The sequence below is a fragment of the Pelecanus crispus genome, chromosome 5 (genome assembly GCF_030463565.1).
Source record: "Pelecanus crispus isolate bPelCri1 chromosome 5, bPelCri1.pri, whole genome shotgun sequence".
Classification (NCBI taxonomy): domain Eukaryota; kingdom Metazoa; phylum Chordata; class Aves; order Pelecaniformes; family Pelecanidae; genus Pelecanus; species Pelecanus crispus.
The window spans coordinates 74,153,580-74,176,946 of record NC_134647.1 but is presented as its reverse complement, the minus strand read 5'-3'; the positions used below and the strand labels follow the sequence as shown (position 1 = coordinate 74,176,946).

At 35.5% G+C, this 23,367-nt stretch overlaps 2 protein-coding genes across 10 annotated transcripts in view; one reads left to right on the top strand and one right to left on the bottom strand.

Annotated features, from left to right (window-relative positions):
- Positions 1-15,019, top strand: part of FUBP1 (far upstream element binding protein 1) — a 35,783-nt gene extending 20,764 nt beyond the window's left edge. For 2 of the 8 annotated variants that reach the window (XM_075710454.1, XM_075710452.1), the window contains 2 exons: positions 2,329-2,367; positions 3,269-3,556. In XM_075710454.1, the coding sequence (XP_075566569.1) occupies positions 2,329-2,367; positions 3,269-3,307 (78 nt within the window). In that variant the 3' untranslated portion in view covers positions 3,308-3,556. Of the gene's footprint in view, positions 1-64; positions 3,557-4,692; positions 4,905-14,991 lie in introns of those variants that run through there. The other 6 variants (XM_075710457.1, XM_075710453.1, XM_075710451.1 and 3 more) reach the window with 5 other exon arrangements.
- NEXN (nexilin F-actin binding protein) lies at positions 6,344-21,642 on the bottom strand. Of its 2 annotated transcripts, XM_009484706.2 has the most exons (12): positions 21,616-21,642; positions 20,230-20,421; positions 20,014-20,095; positions 19,779-19,927; positions 18,368-18,409; positions 17,062-17,256; positions 16,810-16,983; positions 14,269-14,454; positions 9,951-10,148; positions 8,482-8,703; positions 7,186-7,371; positions 6,344-6,715 (listed from the first exon to the last, which is right to left on the bottom strand). In XM_009484706.2, exons 1-12 carry the CDS (start codon positions 21,640-21,642, stop codon positions 6,344-6,346), a joined length of 2,025 nt encoding a protein of 674 aa, XP_009482981.2. The 2 variants fall into 2 exon arrangements, with proteins under 2 accessions (XP_009482981.2, XP_009482982.1); XM_009484707.2 differs by lacking the exon at positions 20,230-20,421.
- Positions 21,643-23,367: the final 1,725 nt, after the last annotated feature.

Here is a 23,367-nt window from a genome sequence, read left to right as displayed (position 1 = left end):
ATCCATATGTTTGGTGATTATGTTTTTTTTAAAAAAAAAAAAAAGAAAAACTTTCTCCTCCCAGGGTTTTGAAAACCATGCAAGAAGCCACCACCATTTACATTAACCAATTTTTCTTTCTTAAAGGCTTCACTCCTGAGTTAGCTCGATTTAAAGGATTTTCTTTAACTTTTTGTGTATCTCTTATGTATCTCTTCTGCACAGGGCCAATAATAAGAAGTGGACAATACAGTATTTGCTTCATTGTGTGGGGGAAAAAACCTTTGTTAAATGTATGGATGCAGACGCCTTGATGAAGATCTTAATTTTGTTTGGTTAAAAAAGAATAGTGTTTTTGAAAATGTACAAAATATCTATCACTACTGATAGGAGGTAATATTTCTGTGTAGAAATGAAAAATGGTTTGTTTTTAGTATTAGTGTAGATGTACACATTCCAGCAAATGTATTTGCAATTATGTGGTTGACGCTTTGTGATATAAATGTACTTTTTCAATGTATACTTTATCACTTTTAAAATGCCTGTTTTGTGCTTTACAATAAATAATATGAAACCTCCTGTGTCGGTAAGTTGGATATGTGGGTATATAAAGAATTTATAGGATTGATTTGCAACGCTGAATCAAGGTATCTGTACACAAATGAGAATTTTTTTTCCCCCCCATGAAACCTTGTTGAGTTTAAAAACTTGTCGTTAGCATGTTTTTCCCCTCTTGCAGAATAGTTGTAGATGGAGGATCTCTTTCATTCATTGTATTTTGCTGCCTAGCACCAGTAATCTTGATACCTTAATTTTCTTCCTATTTGATTAAAACTGCATGTGTTTAAGAAGGTGATCTTTTGGCATACTTCCATTGCATTAACAGTGACATTTCCTTTTATACATGACCACTGTTTCAGACCTGTGCAGCTGCTATAACAGATAACTTTTGCTCTTAATGGAATATTTCAAAACTGTTCCTGCATAACTATTTTATGGATTTTTCAGACTAGTTATAAAATTTATTTTTTAAGTGTGATGTGCTTAAGCCTTCAGTTTAAAGTAGTCCACTTCAAAATTCAGTGTAGAAAAGTCAATGTGGTATGCGTAGTAGTTACAAAAATTGCATCTGTCCTTAAAACGCTGTTTTGTTTGAGTGGTGGGGAGTGGTTGAGAACTTCCTGCAGAGCAGATAACTTCTGTTTTTGTAAATACTCAAGTATTTGAATCGATTATTTTTTTATATATACTTGAAACTTCTTATTGCTCTAATGCTCATACTAAAAATCTGATTCTCTTGAAGTCCTGTGTTTGCTCTTTGCATATTTATTGGCTCTTTGCATATATTAGACTACATGCAATACAGTCTGTCTTGCCATTGTCTGTTGAAGTGCAGGTTTGATCCAGCCAGTATAGAACTAGCTCTATAGGGGTGAGGAGGACTGTGCTGTGTATCATCCTTGATTGTTCCTTCAAGGAGCATTGCACTGTAAGTACATCAGAATGACAAATCGATGAACTGCAACAGTATCTTTTTGTCAATGTTCCACATAATGAAAATGCCATACTTGTGTGACTATTATGTTGGAATACAGTGCTGATATCTTAGGAAATCATAATTGCTTCTTAATTCATAAACATAGGTTTGCGTATATATATACATACACATAATATGAGCTTTGTGGGTAAGTATTCCTGAAACGTTTAGCAATAGCTAAAGAAAATCATGTTTCTGTTTATCATAGTTTTTTTCATTAGTGCTCCTGAGACAGCTGTATCATTCAGTGTGTTAAAGTATGCATATCGTAACATTGAAGTCTTTGGAACCACTTGTTAGACAGAAGTTGTCTTTGTCTTCAGATAGTTTGCAGATACGTAGTGATGTAGGTATGTGTTAAATAATTCTCTAACTGTTACTTGCTTTATCTTTTGGAACACCATATTGTTGCTTTGAGAATAAATTTTTTTAGGGTGGCTGCACAGAGAAGTAAAAGTTAAGGCTTGAAAACTGAAGTAGTTTATTCAGGTAACTAGCAATGTATGTATTGTGCTGTAGAAATAGAAGGAATTATTTTTATCCCTTTTAAAACCAGGAATTATTCTGGTAGCTTAAGGCTAGGACAGTATTTGCTATCTTTAGTGTAGGGTATGAAGTTTAATAGTTCAGATATTTTGCATGGTATTTTGTAGATAACCTTATAGAATGGTCCATTTATTATGTACTAAACTGAGCAGAATTAAATTCACTGGATTCTTTATCATTCACAAAATGGAGGCTGTTGATTTTGATTCATTTAAGGTATAAAATCTTTATTAATTGCAAACAGTGCAATTATTTATACTTCACAGTGCCTTCCCAGACCTTCCACCTTAGGTTCTGCTGCAAAAAAGCAACAGGTAAGCACAACCTAAGGAAGTATATAAATTAATATATTTCAGTACATTAATGTTGTCCCTGTGAGATCTTTGTGGTTGTGTATTGAAAAGCAATCTGCTGCTTCCCCAAATGCATTGTTACTCACGGTTCCATTTTCAGTGGAAAGTCTTTTAAGTTTTTAAACAACTGTTTATATTTCTAGGTAAATATGTAATTTTTTTTTTTTAGAAGAGATGAGTAGATTGCAGTAATTGAACTTGATCAGAATAAGTAATTTTTGTTACTTTTCCTCAAATAGCTAATTGTTGCAATTAAAGAATCAAAACCTTTAAAAATATGCAGTAATTACTTTGGTTAGAAATGTCAACAGCCTTCACAAATGTTTTTTATAATAGGGCACTATTCCCACTCAAACCCGTAAGACCTAAATATAAAGAATATGACTTCTTGTTGTTATCACTGAACTTGATAACTTGTCTTACAGTTATAGCGTGTTAGTGGAATTTTTAGATAACTTAGCTTGCTTATTCATACTTGACATGGTAGGAAAAGAGATTCTGGAGTTTCAGAGATTAGTATGTTTTAACTGAAAAAGCATGTGTACCAATTAAATGTTAACAGTACAGCAAATATTTTATCCATATAGCAGTCAGTGTATCCTGTTTCTTGATACTTTAACTGAATTGCTGTATATTTTGATAGTTTAAAATGTTTGTATGTTTTATAGATGGTCTGGTACAGGTTTTTGTTTCTGGTTTTTGTTGTTGGTTTTTTTTTTTTAGCTTAAAGTAAAGCAGCATCTATTTGTTTTTTTGTTGATTATTCTGTTTCTAAAATGTGCTGCTCCTCTTTCAAAAGTCCTGCTTATTTGTACATCAAAGAAAAATATTCAAAAATACTGCCTTCATTTTCACACACAGTGCTGAAGATGCTGCAAGCACCAAATCATAGCTCATAGAATCAGGTCCTGAGATAGTTACTACCAGTAAAGAGGAATCCTTTGAGTGTATGCCATTGGTGAGCCGATGAGCATGGACCATAGAAGGGCTCCATGTAGAAGGTAAAATTGGCAAAAACATAACAGATTTGAAATGTATCCCATACATAATGGTGTAGGGTATAATTTTTGTTTTGATCACTTTTCTTTAAAGTATTATTTGTTTGACCATAAATGTTCCATAATCTGTTAAGTTTTTTAAACTGTGATTTAATAATATGAACCATCTATTTTAATTTATATTCTTCTAAACAGCCAAGCTTAGATATATTGAATTTTTGAACGAAATTAATAGTTGTGCTTCAGTTTTTCTCAAGCCACTTAATATTTCATCTGTAGTTTAATATGTAACTTCATTTTTGACGTGAGAAAAGGTTAGGTATGTACCATTTGGATTTTGATACTGTGAATTTAGTGTTGGGGTGAGTCATTTGTTCACTTCCTTTTACATGATACTTCTTTCTTCAACTGTTGTTGCTGAAATACCTGAAGTCTTTCAATTGTAAACTTAGCCAGTGGAGGGGATAGAGAAGAAAAAGCCAGTTTATTGGAATGTTGCTAGTGTGTGGAGATGAGATGTTCTTGTGTGTAGCCTTTCAGGTGTATTGACTTCCAGCTTTCTCACTGCTGGGTTTACAGGCATGCTATTTTGTGCTGAGCATAGTGTTTATTTTTCGACTCTGTCTCCAAACTCGTAGTTCTTAGGAGAACAGAAAATAGATTATCGGAGTTATCCTGATCCAAAAAGATAACTGGACTTCCTTAGAAATGTAATGAACTTCCAAAAGGTGTCTTTAAATGTTCTGCTTTCCCCCCTGTCCCTTTAGAGTCCCACAAATTAAGTAGAAAGTGAAGAGTACAGAAAGTTTAAAAAGGAAGCGTAATGTTCAAAGTAGGAAAAGCATTTTCGTATCACTTTCTGCAGCCTATACTTTAATAGGACATGAAATAAAATGTTAGGTGGATAATCTTCAGTCTAGCATGATCGTAAGTCATCTGTTAAGTTGTCCAGGCAGACAGGATCATTACTCACTTGCACAGCCTATCTTGAAATACTTAAGTCTTTTTACTAGTGGTATTTTATTGGATGATAGAAACTGTTTCTCCCCTGTTCTCTTCCAAAGTAACTTTAAGTTTTCCATTGCATGCTGAAAGCTTTTTATTTTGCTTTTTTCTGGAAGTGGGGGGAGGAAGGGAGGACTGGGCTTTTCAGAAAGCATACAGTTGACAGGATTCCCTCTTCCCTAGTAATAGCTTATAAACCTCTTATGTATGCACAAATATTTCTCTTGCGTGCATGTGAAATGCCTTTTCGTCCTGAGAAAAGTGTTCTCTGCAGAAACTACCCGTGTGTAAAAAGAAGATTGGCTTAAAAAGGCAACTGTGATGGGAACAGTGTCTTAGGGAGATGCAGCTTGGACTTGAGGTAAATTGAATGCTTTACAAAAATGTGGTTTTGAGCTTGCATTGACATTGTATGTAATATGGGTACACGTTAACTGTACAATGGTTTTTTTGTATGGTTTTTCTCAATAAATGTAAACTGATGAATAATAATAGCAATGTTTTTGTCTTTTTTATGCTCCTACCCCTGTCTTTGTTAGTTTGAAATAACAGCTTCAGAGGAAAGATATTGCAGCAACTAGTACTTCTGTGAATGAACATCACCTACATGAAGTGAAATATATGGCTGTTAGGATAAATATTCATTCAAGACATCATGCATCTTATTACCATTTTTTCAAGATGTTTCTGAATTTGTAACTGTTTTATTGAGGCAAAAGAGTGACTTCCAATAGGTAACTGTACAAGAAGCAGTCAGCAGATTCAACCACAGGAAAATTTTTTTTAAATGACTGCATAAATCTAATTTTCTGCAGCTTACCTTGCCTTCATGTTAAGGCTTATACACATGTTCTTTAACTTAAAATGTGACTATTGTTTGTAAAATTACTCCTACAGAAGCTTAAGCTAAGCTGAACAATTCAGATGGTGTTAGCACAGTGACATTAGTGTTGATATCAAGAGGTCTGAGAGAAAAATAGTACAGTAGCCTTAAGACAATGTTTAGAGATACAGCAATAAATTTATTGCATTAAGAGAGAACAAAGATTGAGAAGTTAGGCACTTTCTGCAAATATTTTTCTTAAAGCTTGCTTCCAATCAACTTGGCTATAATAGGCTCATATTTTGTCACCAACTGTTCCTGTATCATTTAAGCAATGAAAAAATTAGAAGTTTTACAAGCAAATGTTCGTACTGTAAAGACTACTACAGGCCTTACTGAGATTATTTTTACTTTTGGATTATCAACTGCATAGGTTGACAAGAGGCTAACAGTTGAAATGCAAGCCCATTTTAAAACAAAAGAACTAATGCTCTTTGAAACAAAACAACAGAAGTGAGCAGTTAGGTAATCTTTTATTCTTTAAAAATAGTACACTGGGGTTTTTGCAAATCATCAATAAGTATTTTCCTTTGCCAGTTCAATGCCTCTGGGATAAAGTAAAACAGCTTAAATATTCAGTGTTCATGCAAAATATACCAATAGATTTACACTACGACACAAGTTTCCAGATTGTGTATTTAGTTTTATACTATTACACAACAGTTGGTCTTCAAATGTGGGAGCGCTATTATAATTCAGCTTTTTCCTTTTAGCTGAGCTTTCATACATTGATTCCTTCTCTTTAGCCTTTAATACTAATTTTTTTATTGAGCAAGGAACCCGGACACTCTCACAATTTGAAGGTTATTCTTATCTGATGCAGGAATGACAAATCAATGCATATCCTTGCTTTCTTTAGTTGGCCCCATCAGAGAAAGAGATGATGCAGTAAGAAAGCTTTGAGGGGAAGAAAGATTCCAGCTAAAGTAGAGCATTAGTAGTCATCAGCTAGAAAATAAAAGGGTTAAGAGAAACAGATAATTAGATTTTTGTAATAGGAAAGATGCAAGGAGAATATGTGAGAATTAAGCGAATTAAAGTGCTAACTCTTACTTTCAATGGTGAGAATACAGGTGCTAGCAGATGTGCCTCTGTTGTTGACTGCTTTACACATATATTCCCCTTCGTCTTCTGGGAAGGTTTCTGGCAAGTAAAGGCAATAGGTTTCTCCTCTTTCAATATATTGATAGTCCTCAGAGTCCTGCAACATTTCCCCCTCAAACCACCATGTAACTTCAGGTTTTGGTTCTCCAGTAATTTTAACTGTAAATCTCACTGGCTCGCCATCAACAACCGATGTGTTTTTCAGTGACTTCTTGAACCAGGGAGCTCCAGATCGAGCTGGATCCTCCTCATCTTCGCAAGCAGAACCATTAATAATGCTTCCCTCTTCTTCTTCTTCCTCTTCCCTTTTCTGTTTGAAAATAAATCAGAACATTGAAGGTGGCAATAGCAGTATGACTGCTAGTGATATGTATTTGATTACAGAAAAGTTACCACATTTCTGAGAAGGGGAAATGCCACCCCTATCCTCGCTAGATAACGTAATGCACTGAATCTGGATACGGAATGGGCAGTAAAATGGATTTTAATGAGGCTGGAATCTTGCGGTAAAATACTTGAATGTAAGATTGTAAGAATGTAAGATTCCATTTTCAGACTATTCAAAGCATACAATGAACTTTCTTTGCAGTATCTCTCCCATACTCTTCAAGAATATGTGGAAACACCAAAAGCTATTTTACATTATTGCAGCAATTCATAGCAGCTGTTAAAACAAGCATAATATTCCTTTCATACCTCTGGGCAGCGTTGCCATCAGTGGTAATCAGAAGCTAAGTTAAATGACACTTAGGGCTGAAGAAAAGGTACTTTAATTTATACCTTCTGTAACGCTGCATCAATTTCTTTTTGTTCAAACTGCATGCGTAGTAATTTCTGTTCTTCAATTCTCCTCTGCTCCTCTTCTTCCCTGGCTCTTGCCATTTGCTCAAAACGGGCCTTCATGTTTACCTTATGAGTAAATGGAGCCTCGGATTTCTTGGCTGGTCTCACATCTACCTCATCATCCTTGGGGAAAAAAAAAAACCAGGACTTGAACTCATTTATTACCTTTTAAATGCACATGATAATAAAACTATAGAGCAATAGTTCGTAACTAAGCAAAGCCACCCAGAGTTCTGTTTTTCTTGGAGCTTTGTTTAATATGGGGTTTGAGATCAAGTCTCATAATAGTTTATCCAAGGGATAGGACAAAATACTTGCAAAAGTAATTTCAAAAATGTTAGGTAGAAAAATACTCCTAAAAATGTATTTTCATACAGAAGCTGAGTACAGTCTTGTGGCAATGGTAAATCCTTAGTGACTTGACTTTTCATGCCATGATGTTATGGTAGCTTGAACACCTAACACAGGTTGACCTTACAGAAACATAATTACAGTGTCAGTCATTAAATTAAAAGCTCAAAAATAAAAGATAGGCTTTGAGCTGATAGTGAAGTGACTGACTAGTGTGGGTAGGAACCTCGGAATGAGGCTCAGATCAGGCTTACTGCTGTTAACTTTCTTGCACTGGTGCATGATTGTCATGAAAGCTCACGTTGGGTGTTTTGGGTCACAGAGCACAGTGTTGATTTATCGGTTAGACAGCTTCGTTTCTTGCTTTTTCCCCTCTGAAAAAATGTGAGAGGTTCCAGTCTGAAGCACAGATAGGCACCCTTCTCTGCTCTACCCTGAGAAATGAGTAAAGATAATAAAAAGACTTGATCTTTAAAGGTATTATTTTTCTTCGGTTTTGCTGGTTTTTTTAATTCATACAGTGGAGAATGAATTAGAGTTCAGAAGGAGAAGCAATTCATGTGATGATTAATAGATTAATTCTCAAATATGAATGTTTCACACTCTTAGGCTGGCAGGTTTCAGGTGGTTAAGATGCTGAATTGAGGACTTGGAGCAGAAAAACAGATCTCTGCTTGACCAGATGACTGATAATGAACTGGTGCTGTTTCTTTGAGGGATGCTGAGGTGAGACTTCCTCATGCATCCAAAGGAGGAAACGGGAAAGAAGGGAGAAAATAATTTTGGAAATAGAGCAAACTTTGAAAGCAGCAGCGTTGTCCACTCCTGGATCATTAGTGTGCTAGTTAAGTATATTGCTAACATATACAGAATGCAGCTTACCTCTTGAAATTTTTCAGCTTCTCTTTCTCTTATTTCTTCATCCATTGCTCTTCTCTTAGCTCGCTCTTCTTCAATCTTCTTCTGTATTTCTTCTTGAGACAACTGTCCTATTTTTTCAAACTTGCTTTTTAAGTTCTTTGCCTGAATAGAACCACTTCTTTTTAGCTTTATTAATTCTTCATATTCTTTGCTTAGCTCAAAAGTTTCAGACTCTTCTTCCAGCTGTTCAGAAATTACAGAATATGTAAGATGGAAAATGCCCTTGTTATTTTTACTACCTGTTCCCCCCCCAGATAGGTGTAACTTAATATACTTGAACCATTCTCCTAGTTATTTGAAATCAGCAGAGTGACCTTTTCCCTCTAATTCCCTTTTTTTTCCCCTTACTATTCTTAGGATTACTCTGTTTGTATCACATCTAAACTAGATACAGATTTTAAAATATGTTGCTTGAACGTACCCTTTGTTCAAGGGTTACAAACCACCCTTCACAGACTCAGAAAGCCAGACACTTAGCAATACAAAAAAGTTATCCCGGATCTGTAATTTACCTCTCTGACTTCCTTGCAATTGATGTGAAATAATTTTCTAAAATAAAGCTGCTTTGTTAAACAGAAAATTACTACTCCCCCCCCCCCCTTAATTCAGTAAAAAGCAAATGAGATTTCAGGATGTCATGGCTGGAAGGCTGTTCTGCATCCTTGTAGTCAAAACATGTCTGAAGCTGTCATTGTTGATATTTTACTCTCACCTTTTATGACCTCTGACTGACAGTAAAGATGTATGTGCATTTTAGTTGGATGTCCCTGCCTCTCCCTTCTTCCCCAGGATGTATTACAAAATTTACTTGAAAAGTTTGTGAGCTAGAGCCTTTATTACTCACTCTAGCTTTGCCTAACAAAAATAAACAAATAAATGTAGTCCTCTAACATTCAAAAGGGAGTAATAAAGAATTGCCACCCACAACCAAATCAAATTGAAGTGTAAAGTTCATGAACATGGTGTTTTTAGACATTTGGTATGCACAGCAAATTTTGTGTGTGATTTTTAAAATCAACTGTGACAGGCTTCAGCCCTTGTTACACTGATTAAGAAATAAGTTGAGGCCACTGGAATTCTTTCCTAATTAGTTAACACAGCATTCCCTTGAGGAAAAGCAAGAATTTTGCTCTTTCCTACTTCTATTTCTGTATAGTCATTTGGGAACTAGATGTTTCTGTTCTCCCAGTATTACAGATATTACATCATCGTTTTAATAATACTGAAAAATTTTCAGAAGTGGCTGTAAAATAAAATTACAAATTTGAAACTGTGTTTTTACTTTAAGAGTGGCAAGGGATAAAAGCATTTTTGTGGTAGATTAGTGATAAAAACATGTATCATATACAAAGTTACAGATTTTAGCAATGAACTGAAATCTATTATATTTTTATTCAGAGCATGCTTAACATATCCTTTAATCTACAAACCTCTCCCATCTCTTGTCTCAACTGTTGAAATTCTTGCTTTTCCATTTCCAACTTTTGTCTACGCTCTTCTTCTGTGCGTCTCTTTTCTTCTTCCATTTTTTGTCTCAGCATCTCCTCAAAATTGATTTCCAGTTTACCAGGTACGAGAGATTCTTGAGAAACTGTTTTAAACATTTCCGGTGATTCATCATCCAGCACCTGCTGGAATTCAGAGCATTAATGTTACATCCTGAAGATGCCATTGCTCAGACACTTGTACATAAAGATAACCAAGTATTTTGCCACATCTGCCACAGTACAGTAAGATGTAACTTAACAATGTGGGTATTCCTCTCATGTCTTGGGAGGGCATTTGGGGGGGTTTGTATTTGACTTCAGGTCTTTATTATTACAATGCTAAACTTTTCTAATGAAGATGAAGGTGTTGATTAAAATGCGGTCTTTTTTTCAAGACGATGGAGACGATATCATCTAAATGCAGCTTTCGGACCTGAAACAATTCATTCCTGTTTTCTTCACAGACTACCATTAGACAAAGTGCTTGTGTTTAAATGTCATTGCTCTTAACACTCAAGTACATAGATCTGTAATCTTTTCTAAGCAAATGGAATTATATTCCTGTCCTTAAGCAATGTTAGTATTCCCGGTAAGGATTACTGAACGGAATTTTCTCCAAGAAACTCTTCTTGTGCACAAATTGGTTATACTAAGCTATGTTGCCAGTTTATTGCTTTGTACATCCCAACAGCAAGGGTTTCCTCCATTCCCTGTCCTTTTTTTCACATTTCAGAGTAGGGTTGGGCTTTGATGGTCATTCATGAGCAGTTTCCTTGCTTTGTAGACTAATTCATAAGAAGATGGTAGGGCCTACAAGAGGCGATCTTAACTACTTCCAAAAGCAGAAAGTGTAAGAACAAGTATTTTTTCAGACTGAATTTTTTGAAGCAAAGCACTACTAAAATATGAAGCTGTATGCTACAAAAATGGACAGGTAGCATGACAGGAGTTACGCAGGAAGATTATTTTAAAATAATTTCTCGATAAAACCTATACAGATGCATGGTTTTACATGTGACTATGTAAACTTAACAGAGATTGTCCCAACAGGAACATTCTGTAGATAACTGTGAGATGAGGTCAGACACTGATCTAGAACTGTGCGACACTGTGGCTTTAGCACTATTTAATCAGCACATGCTTGAAAAGCCTTGCGGCAAATGTTGAAGAGCCCAGTGTGCCTTAAATTGTAGGCATTCCCAACAGTAGAAATCAGTCAAATGCTAGAAAGAATTAAACAAGCAAAACTTTCATTTGAGAAAGTGTTTTGACTAGCTTTATAAAGAAACAGAAAATAAACACACTTTTTAAAAGATTCTTTGGTACTCCCTTTCCTCTTTATTGCTGCTTACTGCCATTGTAACTTACACCTTTCACTGCTGTTTGTGCCATCGTGGTTCATACCGCTGCCTTGACCTACTTTGTCCATATCCTTTTTATTTGTCACGGCTTTCAAGAGTTTTTTGGCCCAATCCCACTCAAATACTGCTATTCACTATAGATTTCCCCTCTGAGTAAACTTACGGCTGGACTTCAGCCCCACCATTCCTGCAATTCTTCATTCGTTTTGCACAATATGAGCATATTTGTTGAAACTGTGTTATGGAGAAGTGGGGGTCAAAAAACAAAGCTGTAAACTATTCCTTTTAATGAAAACAATGCATAGCCGCATAGTTTTCAGAGGCTAACCACAACTAAATTAGCAAAGAAATGTGAAAGTCTTGCTTGTGATGCATTAGTTCATACGCTCATCACTTCAAGAAGATACAGAACTAAGCGACAGAAGAAGCATTAATTCAAAATTTACTGGTGCACATCTGTATAAACTTTAAAGGCTGTGCATATGAGCACACACTAGCAGCTGTCTGATCTGTACTTCTGAATCAGCAACTGAAAAGACAGTAAGCCAACTTATTTCTGGATAAAAAACACAGGAAAAAAATTCAGCTGAATTGTGTGATGCACAAAACCCTGTGGTTAGTTCAGTAAATATTTTAGCCCTATTTTGTGAAGGGAGACCATACTTTTTTTTCTGCAAAGTGAGAACAGATGGTACTGAGAAACAGTCCTGTAATAACCACAGTTTGCAGCAACCCATTTGCAGCGGGCAAACAGTGACTGATACGAAGAAGAACTTTTTTTTTATTCGTCCTAAGACAGGTTCTTTTTGCAGTTTCTAATGCAAAGAACTGATGGGGATGAAAGAGTCTTAGAGCTTCAGTCTTAAAAGCGATCACGTTGATGGTGGGAAGCGTGGAAGTATAAATGTAGCACAAGTAAATGTGAAATAGGGAGATCCTTCCAAAAGGATGTGGTGTTTGTGTTTTCCAGCAATGATATTACTACTTCTGTGTGTGTGTAATTTCAAAACTAAATTAAAATAAATGAACATAGAAAAGGTTCTAAAATAACTACTTAATTTAAATGCTTCAATGAAAATTGAATGTGAGGTTTTACTACTTCTGAAAGAGATGACTAGTATGTTCTTAAAATGTTTAATAGCGCATCTGCATTGCTGCTACATTGTGTAGCTGTGGAAAATAGGGAAAGCAGGCGCTTAGATTTTCTGTTACAAGTAGTAGAAAATGTGGCCTTCATATTCAGGAAGCTAATTAACAGAAAATTTTCAAACATGTATATGCTGAAAATACATTTCAGTTCATTTTTTATATTACTGAACGTTTTCACTGCCTGCTGTTACAGTGCAATGATAAACTCTGTGCTGCATCTAATGGATTAAACTATTTAATCAGTGAGAATTTTCTTGCCCGGCTGCTTGACCTTAGGTTCTTGCTACATTGAGGCAGAAAAGAGATTCCCAAGAAAGCAGGCAAAAACAGAAGATGGCATGTACTTTCTTTGCTTTCCTTTAGTTGTCTGCTGGCTTTTCATAAAAACCGTAGTGGCAGAAGTCCAGCAGCACTCTTTTTTTTTTTTTTTTTTTTCCTTTTTTCCTAGCAGCTCTAGCTTCTATTTTCTCTTTGTAGAGCTATGGACAGGCACCATTTTCCATAATTGCTTACAAGTACAGTATCAAATATAAATTTACATTGTAGTTTCTCTGGGTAGTCCTTCAGCATAGAGGTCTTGTCTTTGGCCCAATTTTCAGGCAGAGGGAGCACTGCTAGCAGTATTAGTAGTCATACAAAGCTTTAATTTGTCTCAAAAGCATTGCTTTGAATAATGAAGATTTTAATAGGTATGCAGTTGGTCTTTCCCAGTAAAACCACAGAGGGCAATGTAGGAAGACACTGCCAGATGGGCGGATTATTCCCCAGTTCTGCATGGCATGTCTTGCCCTCCCTTTTGAAACAAATAATACTTAGTTTTAGTTGGTAGTTGTGTAATTTAATACTGTCTTTCCTAACATCCACCAGTAAGTAACTGGCTCATACCCAAAAGCCTGCTGAAACTTGAACTTGTTGGAATAACCATGAAGAATCCAGTGAAAAGCTCCATGCTAGTTATTTTTCATAAATAATGTTGTCGCCAGCCTCTGAAATCAGGCACCTTTCTCAGCTTTCAGGTAGTGTCAGTATGTCAATCCTAGGTTTCTCAGAATTTGTCTTCAGTGTAATCTTAACTCAAATTTTAGAAGTCATTGCATATCACAGAGATCTGTATTTGTTTAGGGAAGTTCCATATTATGAATTGTTGTAACGGTAAATGCTGCAAGTTACTTTTCCTGTTTCTCTGAACAAGCAATGAAATACAATAAAAACATCTGTTAGTTGAGTTCAGCCTTCTTATTTTTTCCTTCCTAAGGGGCCACAGATGACTGTAAAATGTGTACTTGTAGTGGGCAATGTTCTAGCATGCTATTAATTATTCTTTAGCTGGTAAGAGCTGATTGGTGGACACCCTGTAAAGGTAGGGAGATGAACTTGGAGAAGTAAGAGGAATTGCTCTCCCCCCCCAAAAAAAACCCCAACAAACCTTCCTTGTGAAAACATTTTGGTTTCCAAGTTTGTTGCATCTAGCATAATAATACCCACTGGACACAATATCTGGTTTTGACTACATTATTTAAAATCCTTTCTAGGCTTGCTGTGAGGAGGGATTGTTCTGTGATAATTTCTGGTAAACGAACTTGATTAGTTTACCCCCCTACACCTTCTAATAAGTAGTGAGGTGAACTAATTAATGAAGGAGTTGAAGCATACATTCCTAACGGTACTTAAAGCTTTTTCCCAGAGCTGCTTTCTAGTTCATCGGAGACCTAGGTAAAAATTAAACTATTTACTAAACAAAAATGCCATACCATGTTCTTCCTTGCTTCAGCAAATGCTCTTTTCTCTTCTTCTATGCGTCGTCTTGCATCTTCTTCTGCTTTTCTCTTTTCCTCTTCTCTCCTCTGTCGTTCTATCTCCTCAAAACTGAGTCTGAGTTTACCAGGACGGAATTCTTTAAGAGAATTTTCAGATTCTTCATCGCCACCTTCATTTATCTTCAGAGAAGAGGGAGAGGAAAAAATAGAAAGGACTTATCCAGACATAAAAATATTCTTTATAGTAACTAAATATTCTAGTAATTCTTTTCTGATCTATTATAAATGTTTTTTTCTCCTGGGGGGAAAAAATATATCAAGAGTTTGGTTCCTATAAGAAACATTTTAATCTTGGTTTTAGCCAGGGGAGGGAGAAAAGAAACGTATTTCAATATCGTATATGTAGCTTCTATAATTTTTAAAAATCTGTTGAGTGTGTAATTCAAACAACAGCGTGCTATCAGGAAAAGGCTGAACAATTAAGTGCATATTTTACAGTTGCAGGGTTGGATCCTTTACTGTAAATCACTCCCTATTCACTTTCTTTACATCACTTTCATAGACCTTTATACCATCAAGGGTTTGTGTTTGCATAGAAATTGTTTTCACCAATGCACTTACCAGTTAAAAAAATGCTGTAGAGTTTTATAGCAAAACTAAATCAGTTAACATTTTGCTATTACTCCAGACTGAGATTTTTGTTTCTTTTCTTTTCAGACATTTAATCATCATTGAAGAAAGGGAACTGAGATACTCTGATCTCTTCACTATTGCCTGTCTCCAGTGAACACCCAGCTGCTAAGAGTTTGCAAACTGCAATCAAGAACAAAAGAACGAACCATCTTCAGCAGATACCTCAGAGTACTGTATTTGTTAATGGAGGAAACCGACTGGGAACTGTCAGAGTATTGACAGTCCAGATTTCTGTACACTGCAGGCAGCCCTGGGACTGGTATGTGGGGTAGCCAGTGAAGGGAATTACAGAAATCTTTTATTTGGAATTCACAGGGAAAAAAGAAAGAATTGAAGGAAATTAACTGCTGACTCTTCCTTTAAGAAAACTTTTGACAACCACTGATATAAAACTGTATGTTAAAAAATTTCTTCTGAAATAGAGAATTGGTAAATTACTTTATATTACTTGGTTCATAAATGCATATACATAAGGGTGGGACATGTGAACAAAACTTCAGTTAGAACGGCTAACGACTTCATGAAGTTCTCTTGCCTTCATTTTCTTCCTTCTCCTCCTTCACTAGAATCCCCTGCCCACCCCCAAATAAAAAGAAAAAAGTGCATTACGGTCATAATGTCAAGGTTATTGGTGCAGAAAGGTTCAAAGTGATTTATTGGAGGTGGGGGTAGAGGAGTAAACTACAGTTTGAGTATCTGCCTAAACCTAGAACCCTTTCAATTTGGACCAGTTGGGAATTTCAGTGTTTAAGCTTTCTGGAGTTCTGTGGTTTGTTTTTTGTTGGGTTTTTTTTTTTTTTTTTCCCCTTGAAGAATATAAATTTCTTGAATGTTTTTGAAATATAGTCAACATAGTGATCTTGAGTTGTTTGTCCAAGCATGTCCACTCATAATTACACTCTTTTTAAGTTAAAATTAGAAAATTCCTAGAAATAATATTTTTAAAGATTTCATGGAAGATTAAAATCTAATTTCTCATTAATCTTCTTTGTATGTGAATTAACAAAGTCATAATGATCATGATTGTGCAGGGGAAAGATACTTAAATACAGAATTTAAAAAATGCTTTTGGAAATGGAGTAAAGTGAGGAAATCTAGAACTAAACTATCTGGTATATCTTATGTTAATACTAAGAATGATTCCTTTAGTATGATCAAAAAACAACCTCTAGTTTGTTTCTATAGTTTCTAGTTGATCTAGTATGTCTGGCTTCTGATAAAGAACACATGTGGTGGCAGTTTTGCAAGTCATATAAAACAGGAATTATGAGCTACATTTCTGACAATTTGGGTCTTAATCCAGTAGTTTCGCGTATATTGTTGTTTATGTCAATACATACAAGAGAGCTGACCTGACCTTTTTTTCCCTTTCTTCATAAGAGGAAAGTTGTAATTGTTGTATTTATCTATTGTATTTATAAATAAAATGTGAATAAGAAATAGCATTCTGTTACTACAGAATGCTTTCATCAAAAACTGGTTACTGAAACATCTGAATCACTATTTAAGAACAAAACAGACAACTAATTATCTTCTTGAGGACTTACAGCGTAAGGTACTACAAAGTGTAGATATAACACCTGCTAAGATTGCTGGCAAATTTAAAACACACAAATTTCCTGGTTTTACTAAAAGAATGTCTACAGCATCATGCCAGTGTGGTTGAGTTAGAACTAAGGTCAAGGCATCTTTCAAAAGCTAATAATGATATGATTTTCAGACTCTTAACAGCTTGAAATATCGTTAGGGAATAAGAAAAAAGAAGAATCAGATAGAGGAAAGAATGTAAAAGCGTAGCCTGTGTTAAAATTCAGTAACAACAGGAACAAAACATGTGTTTACCATTCGCTGTCTAGCTTCTTCAAAGGCACGTTTTTCCTCTTCTAAACGCTGTCTTGCTTCTTCCTCTGCTTGCCGCCTTTGATTTTCCTGTCTCTGTCTTTCAAGTTCTTCAAATGTTACTTTCAGCTTACCAGGAGACAGAGGCTCTTGTGTTTCACTGTCTTCATTTCCACCCTGTGTAAGAAAAATGAAATAGTTATATCTTAAATAACAGATATTTATTTCTTAGGTATTTTTAGATGAGTGGTTTACCATGACAAGTGAAAGGCACTTGGTTTCCTTAAGGAATTGGGTTTGTTCCTCGTATTTTAACTTCATTTCTTCATCCTGTCTCCCTCTTTGTTCTGCTCTCTCCTTTCCTGTGTTCTCAAAGTTTATTTTCGTCTTCCCAGGTGTTTTGGTGGGTTTTACAGGCACTACTGTAACTAGCAGTGAATCATCCCCTTCCTGTCCAAAAAGATATTTATTATAATTTCATAAAGCTTGATTTCTAGACACTCATTTCTTAATGAAACTGCTGGTTTTACCTTTGTGCACCAAAGCTTCCAAAACAACTGCTTGTATTGAGTATTAACAAGAATAATAAACCCACCTGCCTGAGGCAGTCACTAGTTTTCCTGTAATATCTGAAGAGCATCAAGGCTGAACTACATTTTAAATGTAACTGCTGGCAAACTCCTTAACTTCTTTACGTATTTTCATTAACAATAATTAAAATATTAGTTTTCATTAATATTCATGGTTTGAAGAAAAACAGATGAAATTTTGAATACATAGCAATTGTAGCCACACTAAGTAAAAGATATACTGCAGTTGGAATGAGCTAATAGTTCTAGAGAGCAGTATGTAATTTGTCAGGCAGAGTAATTTTTTTGGAAGGCTGTTGCTGCTTCAAAACTGTTTTCACCACTTACTTGCCAAAATACATTTTACCCAGGTTTTTTTACAAAATACCATGATTAACAGTGATACTGTCAAATAACTTAAAACTAATGGGGGTTGGTTGGCTGGTTTCCTTGTCTTTCCAAAACTGTCGTAGGAATGTGATTTTCTTGTGTTAGTGAAAGACAGTAGGACCTTTGGACCTAGCGTTTTGAAATTAAACATTTATTTGCAAGACTTAAAATCCAAACCCATATGGTAAATTAGTCAATTTAAAAAAAGAAAAAAGATAACAGAGTAAGGTGTTCAAACATCTGTATATTGACAGAATCCCCTTTTAATTTCAAGTTTAAGGCAAAGAGCTTTTAAGATGATACTTTCCAAAGTGAGAGGACTTAAGAGTATCATTGGCAGTATACCTCAACTCATTCTGGTGGCTTTGAATATTTACATTTTAGATGTTTTTAACTAACCACAAAGTATTCACAGTGCAGACTCTATTTCAAACTTAAATAAATTCACTTCAAGTACAGACATATAGTTCCATATACCTTAAAAATGTGTTAGCTTCTTGGTTGAATTTTTATTAGGTATTTGTGTGCCCAGCCCAAATTACAATAATAAAACAAAGTGAATAAAAATGTAGGTGAACATTTCTTTAAAAAAATCTGATTACCTCTGCTGCTGATTCAGTTCCCGTATTGTTAAAGTCATCAATCTATTAAATGAGAATTTCATATGATTACATTACTTTGGCTCTTTGCCTTAGATTTGCAAACATAGAACTGGAAATTCTTTTTGTATCAGTTATATGTATGTAGCATTTAAATTCACAGAGATGGTAACGGTTGAACCTTTGTTGGAATACTTCAGATAGGTTAGCTTGTTGAGGAAGAGGGAACATGACATAAAACATCATACAGGAAGTACGCTAAAGCACTCTTGGTATTTCAGTGATGAACTGAGGAGTGTACTTTAGATGTCCATTCTTCATTTAAGCATTCCAGAATTGTGTAAAAAGAAAAAAAGCTAAAGCAAGCTCATTGATTATTTCTGATTCAAGTGACATGGTCTTCCCGTCAACTCCTGCAAAAAGCCTATTGCTGTATTTGCTTTGTATGGTGTCTTTATATATTACTGTCTGAAACTAACATACTTCCTAAAATTCAACATGGTATGTACTTCTGCCTTTCGGAGTAGGTTAAATATATGCTAGATATATTTTCAGTTAAAAGTCCAGTTTTAACAAGGTTAAAAGTCGTAGTAGAAAATACTATCCAAGTCCTTGTTGAACACTGACTCCTCCTATAGTGCTGTTTTTCGTTTCTTGCAATAAAAACAAACCTAAATTAAGTACTGCTATCTTTTGGTTAAATAAAAATTTGCTCATGGATCTAGTCTATCATTTAGATGTTCACTCTCACTGCAGTATCTGCAGCACTGAAGAAAATTTACAAAAGGAATTAAATATGATACTCCAATGCAAAATTCTACAAAAGACAAAACTTGCTTTATTGGCATCAACAACAGTTGGAGTCTGTTCACATATATATGCAATAAAGATACACAAAGTAGCAAAGGAGTAAAACATGATCTGAATCTTCATGATTTATGATTTTTACTGCATTACTATCTTCTCATTTTTGCCCGCCAATGGCATTTTTCGATTTCTTCTTGCTTGCCTTAGTTTGTCTATCACTGAACTGTATTCACTAATGTATAAGCAAAAATTGTCTAAAGTAAGGGTTGGTAAAATGTAAGAAACATTTTAAAATCAGTTTAGTAAATTCTATAAACTCTTGTGTGCATATGACACCAAAATTTTTGCCTGATTCACACTCCCACTAGGTTTATGCTTGCCTGGTTTCATCTGTGACTCGAGTTTAATGCTTAAAAAAATTGTTACTGTAAAGAAGTGAGGCTGAAGATTCTCTGAACATTATTCCCCACTTTCATCCCCTTGAATATCTCCCATGTAAATCACTACTATCAGAAATCTTAAGAGCAAATCTTTCTGATCAATACAAAACTTTTTTTCTTGTGGCGTTTACAATTATATCCTGACTATTGTGATCAGATGAACATACCTCCTGTGCTTTTTTTGCCAATTCTCTTTGAATTTTTCTTTTCTCAATCATATCTTGTTCAATTCTGCGCTTTCTCTCTTCTTCCGTTCTTTTTCTTTCCTCTTCTTGCCTTTGCTTCTCCATTTCTGCAAACTTGCCTTTAACAGTTCCTGTGAATACAAAATACACAGTTCAGTAGTTACACCTAATACTTACCTAGTAAATTATGCGGCCTTTAATATTGGGCCTCTCTTACCTATCAGCTTTGGAACATAACCTTTTTCTATTTTAGATGATTTTGCATCATCATCTTCATCAGATCCAAGCAGTTCTTTCATCTAGTTGATGAAACACAGAAAGTAAACTGTCTTTATACCTTAAGTAAAATTCCAATACTATTGTCTTAAAATAATGTGAAAAGATTTTCACATATAGTATTAAAATAACACAAAATATTTGCAAAGAAAATAACCTCCTGCTTTCTCCTGTTCCATTCTCTCTCTCTAACATATTGTTCTTTTCTTCTTTGCTTTTCATCTCTAGATCTCCTTTGATTTCTTTCTTCCCTTGCTTTCTGCATAGCTTCAAATTTATCCTTTACATCACCCTTGTGAAGCTTGGGCACATAGGATTTTTGGATGGGTTTAGATGAAGAAAGCAGAATCTTGGTGAAGATATAGAAGAAATGAAGATAAGAAAAAGAAAGTTGAAACAGATGGACAGAAATACTCTGATAGATTGGATTAGAAAGAATGTAAGAACATAAACCACAAGTGCATTTGGGATTATGAACTTTGTGTCACTAGCTGTCTTCTATTAAGCATCATTGTATTTGTTCATAAATAGTAATAAAAACTAAAATATCCAAAACAACATTTAGCATTGTATTAAATTTAGGCTGGAAGTAATTGTAATGAATAGCTACGTAACTAAGTATATGAACTATGCGAATGTACATTTTTCAATTACTGTGGCTTCAAAAATGAGATACAGATTTGCATTGTTGCTTTGAATCGTAAGCAGTCACCAAAGAGCCTCTCCGCCCCTAGCATTCAAAACAGCTATAAAGACACAAATATCTATTACAATATGTATGTTTTCTTCTGCAGCCCTTCCACAGCCATATATGGGGTTTAAATAAATAGTATTATTTGTTCATTTAAAACTTCCAATATATTATATACTTACTTTTTTAATATTTAGAGAAACTCAGGAGTCCAGTGATTTGATGTTATAAAGTGTCAAGATCACTGGACTTGCAGGACCCTGATATTGATACAGCTACTGGCCACTTCTTTGCCAGTGCTTACTGTGTGTGTCCAAATGGTAAGACAAAAAAAGTTCACACTTTTCAGAACTACTGCGAAGTGTTCTTTTTACCGTAATGACTACAGGAATGCTCTCAATACAGTAATGCTGAGAAAACTGGCTGAAACCATTCCGTGTTTCATACTTTCCACCTAAACCAATAGTTTTTGTTCCTGCTTTTGTTCCTGTTGTTCAGTGAGTCTACGTAGAAACATTTGAAGAAGCCTAATATTTACATTTTAGAATGAGATGTGAACGTTGCCCTGAATTTCCCCCCAACATTTGAAGTTTCTTCATATTTTGTTACCTTTATTTTGCCTTCCTGCTTCATATTTTTTTAATAACTAACAACATATTTCAGAGACTCCATCAAACCCGATAGTTTCCTTAAGCTGCTTTCAAGTGCCCTTCCATTGTCTTACAATAACAGCAATGCCAGCAGACTTCCAGTATAATTGTTTGTCTTTTACAATTGTTTGTAATTACTCGTTTTGCAAGCATCAGTTGTAAATCACTACATTACTTTGATTACTTTAAAATTGGTACATACCTCAGTTTTCTGTGCAATGTCATTCATGGCTACGGTATTGTGCTCTGCACCTGGTATGGTTAAGATTGCTTTCAGTTTCTACCTGAAAGAAACAGTGGTAGTTATATTCCTTTCTTTTCCTTTTAAACGATGCTTTAACCATCTTCCTGTAAATAAGTTTGCACAGGCTGAAATCAATGTATCACAATTTCATTTGGTCCTTTGAGGCTTTGGAAAATGTGAATAGGTTCTAAGTATGCAACAGTAATTAAAAGAACAAGCTTATGATTCACTATTCATGCTCATAACCCCGCTATATAGTCCCAGATACTGGGTTTTAATTTCCATTAAAAAAACCAAAAAAAAACCAACAAAAAAAAACCTTGGAGCCAAACTCTGGCTGCCCTGTCTGGTGTGTTACGAAACTGTTTTTCTCGATACTCGTGCTAGCAGAAAGGAATGTGCTCTGCGCCTCCGCCGCTCCACTCCAGTCTGATGCATGAGCCAGTGAGCTCAGGTTGCATGGAGTTTGCAGAGTGCTCAGGCCAAAACTCCGCAGCCTCCTGGAGACACCGCTTCGCCTCTGTACGGCTGGCGGGAGGAAAGATGGCCCGGTGGCTGGGGGCACCTACCTGCGTTTCAGAGATGCAGCTGGATCTCCTGCCCGGGTGAATGCTCTTGCTTGAGTCTCAGCCAGGCGGGCAACTCTCTCAGCTCTTCACCCAATATGGGAATGCAAAAATAATGCTTTCCTTTCTCCTAGGGCTATTCTAGGGAAAACTAGTGCTAAAAACTATGAAATGAGTTAGGCAAGCTACATACATACCTTAGAGAAAGTGTTTGTATCATTTAATTGTGGGCTGGAAATTGCACTGCATTTTTTAAGAGAAAAGCGTTACAAATTTTAAATTACACTGTACTTATTAGGAACCTAAGAGAAAGGCACTTCAAATTCAGGTCAAGCCTTTTCCTCTTACTGCCCCCCACCCTTTTTTTTTTAATCATCCAGTTTATCAGAGCTTGTGGGAGGAAGGAAATCATGACATGACTCCAGTGCCATCGCTGTCTGTACTGTACTGATGCCCCAACTCCCAGGCAAGCCTAAAAACGCAGTGTGCCTAATGTGGTGCAAACAAATGGACTCAAAGGCTCAAAGTAAAAAGGCTAGAAAACTAGCTTACTACTGGAAGGGACTTCTCACTTGTGGTTTAGAGGAACTGAAGTCAGGGCATTTAATGATACAGAAAGTTAAGTTCTTAGTAGTTCTTAGTCTTTAAGTTCTCCAATTCTTAACTACAAAAAGATTATAAACATGGCAATTTTAGGTGGTGTTAAAAATGATGAACATTAAGAGTTGTTGTCATGTAAGCTCTTCAAAAATACACCATCATCATCAATGCTCATTGGTGCTGCTGCAGCTATACGGATCAGATGAGATTCTTAGACATCTTGGGATATTTTTCCAAATGAAAGCCATCACAACATATGAAACGAGCATTTAGCTACCAATCCCTGCCCTGATTTACAAATTCCAAACTCTTCAAATTCAGCTTCAACAGAGGTGTTCTGGAGAACCCTTGGGTGTTCCTTTTCTACAAATGAGTATGGAAAGTCATTCCCCCACCAAATCAGAGTTGACAAATACCTCATTTGTAGACTGATAGGAATCCAAGGCATTTCAGTTTGTCTCTTGTGAACACATGAACATAAAAGTACTAAGTGTTAGTTCCTATTTAGACTGTTTCAGATCAGCAAGAGCATGTTAAAATTCTG

What these genes read in the sequence shown, in the direction of transcription:
- NEXN (XM_009484706.2), bottom strand. Translation starts at nt 21,642, where the DNA reads ATGAATGACATTGCACAGAAAACTGAG. An exon ending in TGGCAAAAAAAGCACAGGAG is followed by an intron (nt 18,410 to 19,778) that starts GTATGTTCATCT and finishes CTCATTTAATAG; the next exon opens with ATTGATGACTTTAACAATAC. An exon ending in TTGATGCAGCGTTACAGAAG is followed by an intron (nt 6,716 to 7,185) that starts GTATAAATTAAA and finishes ATTTTCAAACAG; the next exon opens with AAAAGGGAAGAGGAAGAAGA.